At 49.7% G+C, this 15,603-nt stretch overlaps 1 protein-coding gene across 12 annotated transcripts in view; it reads left to right on the plus strand.

Moving 5' to 3' along the window:
* Nucleotides 1-15,603, plus strand: part of KLC1 (kinesin light chain 1) — a 39,037-nt gene that overhangs the window by 20,885 nt on the left and 2,549 nt on the right. Inside the window, exons 13-16 of one of the 12 annotated variants that reach the window (XM_011224457.3) lie at nucleotides 939-1,100; nucleotides 7,705-7,835; nucleotides 11,376-11,442; nucleotides 12,529-15,553. In XM_011224457.3, coding sequence (XP_011222759.1) covers nucleotides 939-1,100; nucleotides 7,705-7,835; nucleotides 11,376-11,442; nucleotides 12,529-12,594 — 426 coding nt within the window. In that variant the 3' untranslated portion in view covers nucleotides 12,595-15,553. Of the gene's footprint in view, nucleotides 1-938; nucleotides 5,256-5,959; nucleotides 6,546-7,704; nucleotides 7,840-11,375; nucleotides 11,443-12,528; nucleotides 15,554-15,603 lie in introns of those variants that run through there. The other 11 variants (XM_019799257.2, XM_019799258.2, XM_019799259.2 and 8 more) reach the window with 11 other exon arrangements.

The raw sequence follows: 15,603 nt of genomic DNA on the forward strand, positions 1-15,603 counted from the left end.
CCTCCTGGCTCTAGAGTGCGGTGACTGCTCACCTTCCGGAGTCGTGCCAGCAATCCAGGCCTGGTGTTCAAGTGCCGGGATATTGTGTACCAGATGAGCTGAGTCCGGCCGATCAGGAGTTGTAGAAATTCAAAGGAAGGGATTGTCAGTGCTTTCCCAGGAGCCATGCCCTCCTGCGGGGCGGGGGGCCCCAGTCTGGCTGACAGTCAAAGTCACAGCAGCACAGTGTCTGCCTGAGGTGCGTGCCTTTTGAGGAGGAAACTGAAGGTCGGTACCAGTGCAGTATTTGCATGAGCTGCTGGGATTAAAATCCCATTTAGGATATGGACCATGTTGCCTCTGGGTCGTTCGAACTGAAACGCACACGGAGAGCAGTCTCTGCCACGTTGTAGTGCAGCGCTGTTTTTTCCCAAGTGTGCCTGGGGGCCCTCCCTGCCGAAATGAGCGGAGAGCTTGCTGCTCTCCTCACTCCCTGACGGGGGAAACGTTGGGGTGTTTTCCCAGCATCTGACTGTGAGAACTTGGCAGGCAGAGAAGTGGAGAGAATTGTATGCTGTGTGCCTGCCTCCCAGATCCCGTCATGAATGTTCGTTGCTCTCAGGCACATCACCCCCACCACTCTGTCCACCAGGCATGTTCTGGGCAGAGCATTTCAAATTTGCATACATCAGTGTGTTTCCTTGTAAATACTTCAAGTGTGCAAATCAATCACGGGAGCCCAGTATTTGTTGATGTTTAAAATTTGAGGTAAACTTTATAGAGCGTGAAATATGCAAGTCTTAAGTGTATATTCCTGAGAATCACTCTTCTGTGTTTTAAGAACTGTTTTTGTGCTCTTCCCTTCCCCCCCGCCCCTGGTGAAGCTTCGCCGTCTTAGAAATCCTCCATCGAACTTCGGTTCTAATGGCTCCAACCCTTCCCCCTTGCCTGGCTCACAGGGTCTTGACAACGTTCACAAACAGAGAGTAGCTGAAGTGCTGAATGACCCTGAGAACATGGAGAAGCGGAGAAGCCGGGAGAGCCTGAACGTGGACGTGGTCAAGTACGAGAGCGGCCCTGACGGAGGGGAGGAAGTGAGTATGAGCGTAGAGTGGAACGGGGTAAGTACAGTACACAGCTCTCGGCGCGCTCAGGCGGGCGCTTGTCTGTCGCCGGGAGGCCACCTGGGCCAGGCTCCCTGCAGGAGTGCTGTCCAGCAGTTTGCTCCTGGCTTACGTGCTAGACACTGTCCTTTTCTCAAATTAACTATGAATTAAGCCTTTTGTAAGTGCTTATCTTCTGCTGATGAAGTCTGTTATTTGTTTGACGTGGTCGTGTTCTTCTCTTCAGGAACCCACGAAAGCTGTTTGGCTTAACTTTGAGCACTTAAATGCTGATTGAGTGTCCTGGTTATTTAGAGCCATAATCCATAACCTGGTTTTATTTTAATATTAGGATTAGTGTGGCAGAAAACTAACTTGCTTTTTTAACGTGCCCATTTTCATTGCTAACTCCAGTGCTCCTAATTTCACTGACCAGGCTGCTGTAGATTTTGCGAGAATTAATTTAAATTCCTTAAAGGGAATGATGTTTCGAACAGAGCTTGTTGCTAGAGAAGAACAGGTTGGGGCGGCTGCTCTTGGTGGCCCACCTCGGTGCTGAATGTCTTGTTCCCACTGAGGGTCCAGGGGCTTGTCTCCCTTCACAGCCCTCTGCCAGAGGTTTTTTGGATCCAGAGCACGGGCCTGTGTTTGGAACACGTCACTCCTGGCCAGGCTCTACCTCTGGGTTTCAATGGTTTGCCTTTATGGAGATTCTCACCACTGCTGTTTATCCAGTGGTTGCCAAAGAGAGTGTGGCCTCCTGGACGTTTTTTCCTGGTGGATGTTGGTTACACGTGGTAATACTTTTGTATGTTGAACTGGTATCTTTAGAATCTTGCTTTTATCAGGGAGAGCTGAATGCAGGATTAAGTGCACGATCAATTTTTTTTTTTGGAGTTGCAGTACGTGCAGTTTGATTAGTTGTAGCTGTGCATATGTATTTGCCAAATAGTAATCTTGGGCTTTCCTGTACTCTATCTTTTTGAATCTATTTATTTTTGGTATTTTCTATAGCTGGAGCGGTTTGGTAAGGCTGAGACATTTTCTACATAATGTTACTGGCCAACATTTCAGGAGAGCGTCTTTTTGACGGTATCTGGCAGCTGCCTTGCTTTGGTGTTTCCTGTGCCAAGACAACCAATCAGCATCTGCTTTGACCATTCCCCCATTGGGCAGTAGTCTAACACAAAAACGCTGAAGGCCAGGCCCTCCTCTCCCCTGCATCTGGCCACACTGTGTACTGTACTCTCCCCGTGATTCCTGTGTCCTGCATGCCTTGTGTAGAGGGTCATGTCCCTTCTCCAGGCTGTAGAAGCCAGGGTGCAGATTTTGATACTCTTGAACGAAGTTCTGGAGGAGCTTTTTCTTGAGACAGTATTTCTAGGTCAATCTTTCTGCGCAATCCTATAATAAAATTATTGGCAGTGCAGAGTTCTGTTACCATCTTCAAGACTGAGACTCAGGGGTGAGGGAGAGCTGCTTTCCCTCCAGTGTGGAGGGCTGGTAGGCAGCTTCCTGTCAGGCCTGCTGCCGGAATCACAGATGCAGCGGGCAGAAGCAGTCCCTCCTCTGAGTGCATGCTCAGTCCTCCTTCCATTTCACATTTCCCATCTCACTTCGGACATGCTTTCACTTAGAACACTCACACACGGGGCCTTGGACACCTTTGTACTTGACTCGTGGAACTAGAGGCTCTGTATCTTTGACAGAGTCCATCGCAGGGCTCGTTGGTTGGTCGGTGGTCCAATGGCTGAAAGAATCTAGATCCCAGATCTTAGGTCATCCCGTAAAGTGGTTCCAAACTCGCTCTGAGCAGCAGAAGGGACCCTTCACAGAGAGTTTGAGATCAAGCAGCAGGTGACTCAGAAACTGCCCAGGTTACCGACGGGGTAGCCGCCCGGGCTGGTGTGCTCAGCACCAGGCCCCCCGAGGCCCCTGCTCAGATTCAGCCCACCTTCACCTTCGCAGGAAGGCCCGGCTCTCAGGTTCTGAGGTGGTGCTGAGCTCGCCCAACATTTGGTTGGAGTTTCATTTTCAGAGCCTACTGTGACTGTGTAAGAAAAGGCAGTGCAGGCAGTACGCACACCGGGACTTGTTTTGAGTCAGCCTGATTGAGGTGGAGGTATATGCAACTAAAGGGGCCCGTGTTAAACGTCCCCTCAGTGCAGCTGTCAGTACACTGCGGCCCCCACGTTAGTCTTTGTCTGGGTGTGAGACTGAGTGACTCAGGCCCTCAGAGAGGTTGTGAGGAGTTAGTTCCCTGGGAGGACCAGGCGCATGGTTGAGAACGGCTGCCACCCGCCACCATTTCCCTGTGCGCAGCCAGATTCTGGTGTCGGCTAGAAACGGTTGGGAAGTTTAGGTGTCAGGGCTAGACCTGTCATCTGTAATTTTATATTTCAAGTTGTGGGTTCTGTAAAGGTGGCTTCGTTGTTCTGTTTCATGTCATTCTAAGAATTTGTTACACATTTATAACGAGAAAATGCCACCTAGATTTTATCTTGTATTGGAGTTTTGCATTAGATTTTAAGTTTTTAAAAAAGGGTTTCAGTGCCCTTTAAAAAGTTTAAAGGGAACAGCATCGTGTTAACTGTGTGGGGCAGGTGCTCCTCCTGTGGGGAGGATGTCAGTCCTGTCCCGTTGTCATAGCCGTGTCCACGAGACCACGTGGCTGTGATTGGTCCCAACATTCAGAAACACCATGTAAAACAGTGGGCAGTGTGGGCAGAGGTCAGTCAGTCTAGATTCTAATTACGCCCTGCAGATGTGGGAAGTCTGGGTCAGGACAGAATTCCATGCTGTTAAAATACAAGAAAAGTAAAGTTACTACATAATCATTCACATGGAATTTCTCCATCAAGTTCTTGGGGAAGTGCAGTCTGTTCTATTAAGTATATACTGTTAAGATGGGGATTAAAGTACTTGAAAATGTAACTTCCTCAAGCTTATTTGTGAATAAAGGTACACAGAGCTGAAAGTCATCGTCAGGATAAGCCTGAGTTCTCTTTTCTGGTCCCGCTAAAAACGGAAATGCTGTGTGCAAAGGAATCCTTTCTGGCTAAATGGGGTTCCCTTTACCGTCTGCGCACGTGGCTGCCGTCCCCTCCAAGGCTGCATCTGCCACCCCTGGGGCCTGGGCCCCTCACACACATCGGAGCCCTGTGCTGCGTGGTTATGAAATGATCATACTTGCAGCCATCCCACTAGGGCCCCAGGAAATATCATGTCTTCTACTCTGTCTGTCTCCTCTACTCTGTCCTTTTGGTTTTTGACTTGCCAGTTCCCTGCAGGGCCCTTCAGAAGGAGCCTGTCCCACCCACACCCTGTGTTAGTGCTTGTTTTCCAAAGACACTGAACTCTTGCCCAAGATGACTGAGGAATGGGATAGTATATGCTATTAATTAGAAATAGAGTTTTAGTTTTAAAAAGTATATTAGGAAGACAATTAGAATATAACAAAGGAAAAAAAATAACAAATTACCCGAAATCTATAGATCGTGATTACTGCCTTAACGTTTCTTCACCAATATAGTTACGCTGTTCATTTCTGTTCAGAAACCCACTTTTCTGATGTAAGTGTTCTTTCATGGCAATATAAAGAAGTAGACTGCTTTTGAAAGAGTTAGAATGCAGGAGACCTCCCAACCCTCCAGCTTTTACTGAATAGAAATCCACTGGGGTTCGGGGTGGGATTCGGGCGGGTTCCTGCTGCTGTTCTGGCTGGTTCTCAAGGGCAAGGGCGGGGGCGGGGGGGGGGAGGTTGGCAGCCCACTCTACCGCCCCCCTTCCCCCAGCCAGGTGCTGCCTCCGGAGCCCAGCTCCTGTGCGCCTGCTGCTGCAGGGGTGAGGGATTGGGCAGGGGGAGCATGTGGGTGTGTCACAGGAAGTACTCCTGGAATCTGGTCGCTCTCCCATAGTCTGCTGGGTGGCTAGACAGGAAAGTTGGAAGTGACAGTTGCTGTAGTGCAGCAGTAAATTCTGAAATGAACTGCAGGAGTCGCACTGTTTGTGGAATTGATGGTTTAATGTCCTTTTTCTGAAAGAGCAACAAGAACTTATGTTTTCTTGTTCTCCTGACATTCGTGGGGAGTTGGTAACAAATCTTATTTTTCCATTTTAAAGATGAGAAAAATGAAGCTCGGGCTGGTTAAATGACTTGCTGAGCATCCCATGGTGAGTCAGAGCGGGCGGGGGCTTGGCCCCCGCTGTCCGGGGCTTCGTACGAGACCACTGGGGTTCCAATCTGCTGAGACCCGGGGTGCACTGCTGCCTGTGGAAATCCATTTTCTAGAATTAATCTTATTTTGGATTATCAACTGCATGTTTAAAATGTGCTAAAGACTTCTGAAGTCAGTGGTTTCTTCAAGTTTCTGAACTGTCTAAACTGTTAGTGCTTTTAAGAGAAAGTCCTCCCTGATTTCAGAGAGAACTTTATAGTTTAGGGATATAAAAGGATTTCTGATGAAGTTAAAGGTTTAATGAATGGCTTCTTCCTACATGTAACTTTTGTTTTGGTCACTGTCGATGTTTCTCATTGTGGAATCTCTTTTATGTACAGTTACTGGAAGACCTCGTTATAGTAAGTATCACGGAGATTTCTAGCACAGTGCTAATCCATGCTCTGAAACTGGAATTTTATTTTGATGACAGTTAGGAATGACTAGTCTCAGTAATGTAAAAGATAACCCATGGCCCAGTACCTCTTGGTACTGCGCTGACAGAAGCAGGCAGAAGGTAATCCCAAATACTAAAGCGATTAAAAGCACAGCTGAGATCTGTGACCTAGAAATACTGTAAGCCACGCTGCGTTCAGTGGGGGCTGACTCTGTTCTCACAACGGTTTCATTGGGCTCTCTCTCTCCGTTTCTGTCTGACAGGCCTAGCTGCCTCATGTGATGCTCACACTGTCTCCTGCATGACGGGCGGCTCCTCCTCCAGCTTTACTTCTCTCTCCAGTGCTGACTGCTGTGTTTAGCAATCCCCTAGGATTCTTGTCAGAGCTCCACCTCTCTGTGACTGGCCATTCCTTTCGGTGCTGCTGTCCTTTTGGGGGGTTCCTTATCTCTGTATACATGTAGCTTTGCCAGATATGTACTTAGTAATATAAACTGTGTTAATAAAAACCATTTACTGTGTGATACATGAGTTTAAGAATTAAGAGCGATTAGTTGTTCACTTTGATCAAAGGTAGTTAGAAGTCTCCCGCAGGTGTTAATGCCGTGGCATGACTGTGACCGTTGAACTAGCTAGGCTGTAGGAATAGGGCATGTGCTGCTCCTGTTGCCCTCCGAGACCCGGCGGGGCCACCCGTGCCCCGGGCTCTCCCCTTAGGATCTCACTCAAGTAGCATTTGCTGTGTCTCTGTGACATTTTGGCAATTTTGCTTTTCTCCACTAATCTTTAAGTGTTCAGTGATTTGTGTATTTGTGTCTTTCTAACTTCTAATAAACTCACTCCAACTGACCTGTGTCTTGGTGTCTGTCTGCCTAGTAGAACTTCTCATTCTTTCCATGGAATGCGGCATTGCATAGCTTCCGGAAGGAACGGGGGCTACTGTTAATCTCACTAAGTGATTTCTAAGAATAAAAGTTCCTCGTAGACACATTTTTTCACTCTCTGGTTTTGATTTTCATACCCAGATACTGCCAAATGTTGCACTTGCTAATGCCTGGGCCGGTTACGGTGAAAGCTGGACAGTCTTACTTCCTACAAGGTGTCAGAGGCGTTTTAGTTACTGTGCGGAATGAGCAACCACACTTAGAATCAAATTTAATAAAACTTTTTAAAAATTCACTGAAGGGGCACCTGGCCGGCTCAGTCGGAACAGCATGTGGCTTTTATTTTTTATTTTTTTAAAGATTTTATTTTATTTATTTGACAGAGAAACAGCGAGAGAGGGAACACAAGCAGGGGGAGTGGGAGAGGAAGTAGCAGGCTCCCCGCAGGGGAGCCCGATGTGGGGCGCGATCCCAGAATGCCGGGATCACGCCTGAGCCGAAGGCAGACGCTCAACGACCGAGCCACCCAGGCGCCCGAGCGTGTGGCTTTTAATCTCAGGGTCGTGAGTGCAAGCCCCACATTGGGTGTAGAGGTTACTTAAATACATACATAAATAAATAAATAAATTAAATAAATACATAATGAAATTTATTGACAAGAAGCAGTACGTTTAAGTACCGCATGTACACGGAAGTGTTAAAAAAAGTTGTCTCTGTCAGATCTCAATGGTTTGGGTCCAGTACTGTTACGTGGACCAGATGGAATTTGATTTTGGTGATCTTCCAAGAAGCAGCCTTAATTTTCTTGAGACTTTTTCTGTGTGTGACCTTTTGTTTCAAAACAGCAGTATGATTTTTGGGGTATTATTTTTTGTTTGAACTTCATGTTCAGAGGTTTTCATGATCATTGGATTATCTTGACTGAAATTTAAAATGGGTAGATTTATATTTAAAGTGTATTTATAGACATGGCAAACTGGTAATTTCTGTAGCAACCGTATTGCCTGCCAGTCACAGACAAGTAGGTCAACCGTGATGTGCATTCTTGTTTTCGTCCAGCTTTGCCTCGTGGGAGGCCGGGAGAGGACTGTCTGCAGTTTCACATGTGTTCACGTTTCTTTCAGGATGGCACTGGATCTTTAAAGCGCAGTGGCTCCTTTAGCAAACTCCGGGCTTCAATTAGACGCAGCAGTGAGAAGCTGGTTAGGAAGCTGAAGGGTGGAAGTTCTCGAGAGAGTGAGCCAAAGAACCCCGGGTAACTATCTCTCCACAGCCCCGCTGCCCGCCTTGCCTCGTGGCGTCCAACGGCCCTGCCTCCCCAAGCGGTCCCCGCTGCTGCTCATGTCGCGGTCCCGGGTCTGGAGCGGCTCCCGTCCCCTCTCTTCCTGGGCTGGGCGGGCTGACAAGGAACTGTGGAGCTCCCTGTGGAGAGGCTAGAAGGGCGGGGGCCTTCCAGACAAGCCTGTGGAATGCTGCGGGTTGGTTGGTGCGTGTTCCGAGAAAGCCTTAGCAGTGACAGGTGGGAGCTTCGTATGAAAACACTGAGCACGGTCGCTTGTTTACCCTAGAGAGCTGTTACTTCTTTTTTTAAAATTAGTATTAGTTTAAATTCTTTAAAATTATGATTCATAACGCTAGCTGTGACTACATGAGACTCATACAGGTATTAATGTAGGGAGAATAATGGTTTTAAATGGAAGGATCACAGTTTCAGGACTTCAGTGTAAGAAGTTAGTTTCTTTAGGAATTAAAAGAAACAGATTTTCCATGTGTTTAAAAGAAGGTACACTCATGAGTCTTAGAGTCTGCTGAACGATAGCTTTGAAGTTGTCAAAGGAATTTGGTTCTGAGGTAATTCTGTTCTTTATAAGGCGCACCGGTGTGTTAACAGTCTGCCCCCGTTTCTGGGTTATTTCTGGTGTAAACAGCATCTTGTTTGGATGCATTTCTCACAGAGGCACTGTTTTGTCAGCTGTTCTGTGAAACTCTGAATTCCTAAGTGGTGCCTCCTCTTTGTAGATGGAGTCTGAGCAGAACTCTCTTGTACAAGTGACTCCACTTTCCCTTCTGCGGGCAAGAAGTCTCCCGCTGCTGGGACTGGGAAGCGGGGTCCCTTCACACAACATGTCGGAGACCTGAGGTTGGGGGCTTTTCCAGCTGCTTCCTGTGTTATTTTGAGGGGCGTCCAGTCTCGTTCTTGTCTCTGTCACTGAAGGCATACCTCCCAAGACCCCTGGAAGCCCCCAGTGCTGCCCCGCAGGCTCCGCCCCCAGCCAGGGAGCAGAGGCCCAGGTCCGCTGTCCGGCGCCCTGTGCCCGCGGGCTTCTCTGCTGGTGGGCGCGCACATTCTTTGATGGCTTGTGAGGCAGGACGAGCAATTTGATTTGGATAGGTGGCTGCCACCCTGCTTCTCAGCCCGTTTGTCTAGAGAGAGTCTTAGGAGCTCCACACGCGTTTGTTGTGAAACTACCTGGAAGGTGCAGGGTTGAAAGCCAGCGGGACTTCTGGAAGGATGTGGGGCTGAGCAGCAGACTGCCGTCCTGTCCGTCCTTTTCCTGCTGTCAGAACCAAAGCCTGGGACCTGACAGGTGAACACGCATCTGGGAAATCACCTTTGGGATAAAGATAAAATATTTACAGAACTAAATGAGGCACTAATCTGTCTCACCGAATTTTGAAAGATAAAAGTGTTTTGTTTTGCCACATCACAAGAATCTGAACAGACTGTTGGAACAGTCGTAGTTTATGTTCTGGGGGTGGATCTGACGAGCGGAAGTGACCTGTACATCACAGTGCTCTCCACACGCCGTTATTTGGGTCCTCCAGGACAGACACGCCGGCTGTTGGAGGTTCTGGATGTTTTGAAGCTTTTTAAATGCAGAATCCAGTTGTGGCACTAAGTCCTATGACGTGGCCCTTCTTCCCACGTGACCGAGCTCAGAAGTTTGTTCTCTCTTTCCCGTGCCTCCTTCCTGTCTTGGCCGTGACGTAGCAATACGAACGCGCCCCGGTGTGGCACTGGCCACACACGTGAACACACATTGTCATGTATGGTTGGAGGTGGTACCTTACTGAACTTGATGAAAGCTTAAATGGCTCTAGAAATTTTATCCCATAAAATGCATAAAACAGAGTCATCTGTCGGGTAAGAGTAACTACGTTTATTAACTGGCCCCGTGGTTCTCAGACCTGAGCATCCGTGTTTCCGAGGGTCTGAACACAGACCGCCGGGCTCCAGCCCTCGGTTTATGGTGCAGTGGGTCTGCATCCCCTGCGCCCCTCGCAAGTTCCCAGCTAGTGCCAGTGCTGCTGGTCTAAGACCACATTTTGAGAATCACCAGTCGGCATTCTTCCCGTTTTGTACGTGACGGTGTAAGGGAAGGGTGTGGATACAGCTCGGAGAGTCGAGGGGAGACTTGCTGGCAGGGGTCAGATTGATTTTACTTTCGTCTTGTAAGGAAAAGAGAGTCTGAGGAATGAGGGTTGTATGGCTAGCTCTCTTAGAAAAAGTCCATTGGCCACTTAGATGACAATAATTCAGTGTGCCAGTGTGATTTGGTTTGATTTTATCCTTTATTCTTCAGTGCCGTGTAGAGAAAACCTTCTTCAGAGTTCTAACAACACTTACTAGGATCCGTTGGGTGGTTGTGTTCGTGTTTGTCCTGGTTTGGGCATTTTGGGAGTGAGTTTTACCTGAGGTTAAGTGAGTTAAGGTCTTTGCTTTTGGTGTAGTTCATTCAGTGAGAACTTGGGAAGTACCTGCCATTTGCCGGGCGCTGTGCCCATGGTGCTGGCGGGCACTCGGGTGGTGACCTGGGCCTTCGTGCCCGTTCCCGGTGTGTTTATGTGTCTGGTTGTGCTAACCCTGCACTGAACCCGGGCTTCAGCCTCACAGCCATGCCTTCAGCTCACGGCGAGTACTGTGTCGTAGGTAGCTCAGATTCACTAGTGTAGGTCCTGGTGCAGACATTTAAAAATAACCCTTAATATCAGTTATTTTAACTTCAAAAGCTAAGATGATTTTCTGCTTGTGGGCATCCCTGGTGGGTAAGCAATGATAGGTAACTTCACGACTGTCCATCGTTTAAGTTTAGGTTTTAGGTTATTTGCAGGATATTTCATCAAGTATTTTAAAGGTATCAAGTGGGAGAAAGAAGTAAATACATACTTAAATCACCAGATTTCCTTAAAGGTAAAGCCATGAAATTTATTTAAATTTTGGTTTCTAAGCAGAGAAATCCTAGCTTCTGAGTTTATTTTGCTAATAAAAAATTTTTCCTTTTAATATAAAAATCCATAAAGTACACAAACATATATATCAGATCTTAACACTGAGCTCTTTTATGTGGTCACTTAGGGTGAGTGGTGGGTTTTGGAGGAAGCTCCAGGCTCCCTTCTTAAAACTGACCTAACATGCCTTGCAGACTGAGGCCCAGCCGGAGGGCTGCCCAGGCAGAGCGTCTCTGCTCCTCCACGAGCCAGTCTTCACCGTGTGTATATATATATGACATGTGGAATTTACACAGTATTTAAGACAAATACTGGGCTGAGATGCATGCAGAGAAATTTTTTTCTCTATTGGGCTTTAAATATGGATAGACTTGGGGCATCTGTGTTAAGAACTGGGCAGCCAGCCCAGTCCGAGCGAGATAAAGACCCACTGTCCACGAGGGATGGCTCCAGGGACTCCGTCACGGTAACAGAGGCCTTGGAGGGGTGTCTTGGCCGTGTTTGCCACTCCCGGTTGACTGACGCGCTGGTTTGTCCTTTTGCATGTCCACTACCCTGGGTGCAGCATGAAGCGTGCCAGTTCTCTGAATGTCCTTAACGTGGGCGGCAAGGCCGCTGAAGACCATTTCCAAGTAAGGAGCCCTGCCCCACTCAGTGCCCTTGACTACCTGGCCCAGGGTAGCTGTGCGGCCGCAGGCCCTTCGTGGGCACCACTGCCGCCTCCGATGGCCTCGGGAACACTTAAGTATTTCTGGGTCTTAGAGAAAGAGGCATCATAATGATATTTCCGGATTCTGTATTAATTTGATTTACGTGACTTGTGGGAATGTGCATATCGTGAACATTCTCAGTATATTCATGATCTTTAAATAGTTTGATTAAGCTAATTAAAATTTAAATATTCTGATAAAGTAATACCCAACTTGGCCACTTAATGCGTATTATTAATTTGTATGATTTTAGCCTCTGGTAAGTTTGTAACTAATTCGTTGTCTAGTTAAGCTGTTGTTCAGTGTTTTAAAACTATTAGAATTTTACTAATGTAACTGACAAGTTGTCACTTTTACACCCAATCTTTAGCGCTTTTTTTTGGTGTCCCAAGGCTTGCATGAACCTGTCACCTTCACATTTAAAACTGTTGGCACCTTCTTCTCTTGTAATTTTCCATTTCTTTTCAATGTCTGGTGTGGCTGTCGGGGTGCGGCCAGGGGTCCCAAGCAGACCAGGCAGTGAGCCTGCAGCGGAACTTACAGGACAGAGGACCTTCTGACTTAGCCGTTACTGCTCGTCCGCCAGGGTCCGGACTTCCTGGCTGCTGCACCTCCCAGCAGCCCCAGTCCAGCTGCTTACCTCTTGGATGCTCGCTGGCGGTCGCAGGCCTTCCTCCTCAGCCCCCGGCACCTTAGGAAGTGGCTGTGGCCAGGGTGCTTTCTGCCAGGGGCTCCAGTGGGATGTGAGGTGCTGGTTAGCGCTGGCCAGTGCGCTTGGAGCGCACCTGCTCGTGAGAGTAAAAGAGGTGTCGTTGTCCCAAAAGGTGTGAGGTCAGCCTGGTCCTGCACTCATCTCTCGGTGCTGGCCACTGTGCGCGTGAGCGTCAGGACGCCCGAGTGTTGACTCAAGGGCTCTACCGCTGTGATTGTTAGCTCTATGACCACTTGACACCAGCATCCTTTGGAGTACGGGTGAAGTATAATTTTTCCATTTGTTTTTTCATGCAGGAACGAAATACTTGTCTGGCAGACTCGCGAGCTCTGAGTGCCAGCCACACTGACCTGGCCCACTGAGGGTCGAGGCAGAGCTAGATAAAATCCCTGAGACTAACGAAGCACTGAGACCGTCCAAGCTTTGTCACGCCCCTCCCCACTCTGCAGGGGACCCACCTCCCGGGTTGCTTCCTTTTCTAGATAGTGCCATACACCACCTGGTGGAGGTGTGCCCCGAATTCTGTTAAGCCGTCTGCGGTGCTAGCGACCAGGAACTGCGGGAGCGGGAGGCCGGCCTGGCGTGGTGGCCCACGTGGCCCCGGCAGCCGGCTTCATCACGTCCAGGATCGGCTGCTGCTCACGGACACTTGTACTTTCTGCCACTGCACCAGAATCGATTCTAAATTTTAATACTGTATTAAGGCTGCAAATTAAGACTCTGGAAGCTTCCACTGTGCCCTTCTAGACTAAGCATCTATGACCTCTGGCAGTGCTGCCTGAAATTCAGAGTGGGTGCTAAGAAGTGGGAGAGACGGGTAGCTTGCCAGTGGGTCTGGGTCTCTGCCGAGCTCCCGCTCCTGAGTGCGGTCCCTCCACGCGCTCTGCCCGACACGCCGCGTGCTCCCGCGCCCGCCCCTGCGGAGCCCACTTTCCCCCTGCCGGCCCCTGAGCGCTGAGCATGCAGAGATGGGGGGGTTATTTTTATAAAGCTTTTCTTTGTGGTGTTAAGTAACATGGGGTAGGTTTTGACAGGAACGTCTCCCAGTCCACCCTGCGGCCTTACCCGTGAGGGGATGCGTGAGGCTTCTGGTAGGTTTAGAATGTCCTGAGCAGATGACAAGGGGTTTGTGACTCCTGATGGCAGTGGCGGTAATGAGGGGCACGTCAGGCCAGCGCGCAGGAGTGTGAAGATTCAGCATGTAGATGGGGGCAGGGGGTCTGAGAAACGTGGAGTGTCCCTGTGACGTGCTGCAGGTTGTGACGTTAAATGTTAGGTGGTGTTACTGCAAGGGCATGCGCTTTTGTTTGTCCCCAGCCACCTCTGTCCTGAATTGTACTCTGCGGGGGTACATGCTCACCGGGACTCCCCGAGGGGACCTGGGACTCAGGGGTCTCCCTGGAGGCCCCCACATACTACATGTGTTCTTCAGGGGGCCGCAGGCTGGAAACTATTCAGAAGTGTCCCATCATTTAAGACCACAGGAGCATGTGGCCTCGCCTGCTGGTGTTTGTGGCGTGTGCTTGTTCCCGCTCAGAGACGCGCGCTCTGGGTCCTGCCTGCAGGTGCCCGTGGGTCTGGCCCGGGGCTTCCGAGGCCATGCCTCTTTCCACAGCACCCGACTGTCCCGGTATTGCAGCTTCTGATGGATGAGGAACTTAGGTCCAGGGTTGCTTTACACATGGGATGGGTTGTGAGACACTGGAGCCAAGAGAATGCGCAGAGCCACATCCCTGCAGAGGCACTGTGCGCTCTGCACGTCTCTTCGTGGCACAGGGGCTGCCGGGGTGTGATGTGGCCGGTGGGGAGGGCCCCGGGAGCCACCCCCTCCGTCCCAAGTTCTTTTCTCAGGCCATAAAGCTGATCCAGTTACATTGGAAACCTACCCAGTTTCTCTTAGTGACACTTCTATCTGGAGAACATGGGGCTGAGAATAGGATTTCACGTTGCGCTCTCAGGTGGTGGAAACAGGCACTGTGCAGGGTCCTTTGTTGAACCTGCCCCACCCGTAGCCCACGGGCCTCGGTTGCCTTGCGGGGCTGTGAGGAAACGTGGCCGGGGTGAGAGAAGCCAGACGGCCTCCTTAAGCCCGGGTTGTAAGAAACTTCATGTCTCAGGGGTTGCTGCCTGGAAATCCGTGAGGTCTGACTTTTGAGTTTGTGTCCAAACAGAAGCGAGCCTGGTCATCTCAACCTCATTCAAGTCTTGGTGTCTGGACTTTAACATTCTCAAGGAGGGAAGCAGTGCAGGCAGCTGTCCGTCCTCTGCAACGTTGTCCTTTCCTGGTGAGGGGACCCTTAGAGCGCCAGCAGCCACGGGTACATAGTTGCGGTCTAGTTTGAGTCCCCAGCCAGAGGACAGGCAGGAGGGGGACAGGAGCTGGCCACCGTCTGCAGAGCCCTCTCCATGGGCTGTCAGAGGGTGGAGGTTGTGGGAGGCCTGGGCCTCCCGAGCCCCCCGGCTCTTCCCCACAGCAGTTGACCTCGCAGCCTGCGGTGTGCTCACGGGGCTAGCGGGCTGTCTCTGTGGTGCTCGCTTTGTGTTTACAATATCGGAGAGGGTACTATTTCCTGGAATTAAAAAATTCCTATCATTTGTTCAGAAAGCTGCTAGGAATATGTAATGAGAAATTCAGTGTTTATAGTAACATAAAAATATTGCTCAAAAATATATCGTTTGCAGTTCATAGGACAGATCGCCCATTGTCATAACTTTACAGAATGTTCTTGGGAGGTGAGGCAAAGGTGAGGCTGTGTTCTGAGATGTTGGTATGTGCACTTCTCTCTCACTGCTCTCTATGGTCATCAGAGTTCTGAAAACTGGAAAGTGGTGAAGCCGCGACCAAGGGTGAGGTTCCTGTCAGCCAAGGAAGTCTGGTCAGGGTGTACAAGTGTCCTGTGTGTGACTGAGGCAATCGTAAAGACGCGCACTGTTCCACATTTGTCCCCATTGTCATGGGGAGAACTGTCGGCGGGGCGGGGGGACCCCAGGTCTGCGAGGCCTGCGTGACGAGCCTTGAGGGAGCTTTGAGGAGTGTGTGGGATGGACAGGATGGTGTAGGGCCCGGGCCGTCTGTGTTCGCAGAAGGCCCGCCCTGCCACAGAGGCATCCCTCTGGGACGGGTGGGCAAGGGGCCCTGGGCCCCAGCGCTGGCGTGCATGTGTGGGTGTGTGCCCCCCGGGGGGGTGGCCCGTCTGCTGTGTGTACGCTGGCTTGGATCGTAGTTTTCTGTTAGTGCGATTTGCCTAGAAAATAATTTGGGATTGTTTATACTTAATTACAAAAATAAAATGGTTTATTTCCTGGTGTGAAGTCCCTGCACTTGCAGAAAGGCTCTTTTATAAAACGACAACCCTAGAAGACCGTCTTCC

Source organism: Ailuropoda melanoleuca, chromosome 14 (genome assembly GCF_002007445.2).
Source record: "Ailuropoda melanoleuca isolate Jingjing chromosome 14, ASM200744v2, whole genome shotgun sequence".
Classification (NCBI taxonomy): domain Eukaryota; kingdom Metazoa; phylum Chordata; class Mammalia; order Carnivora; family Ursidae; genus Ailuropoda; species Ailuropoda melanoleuca.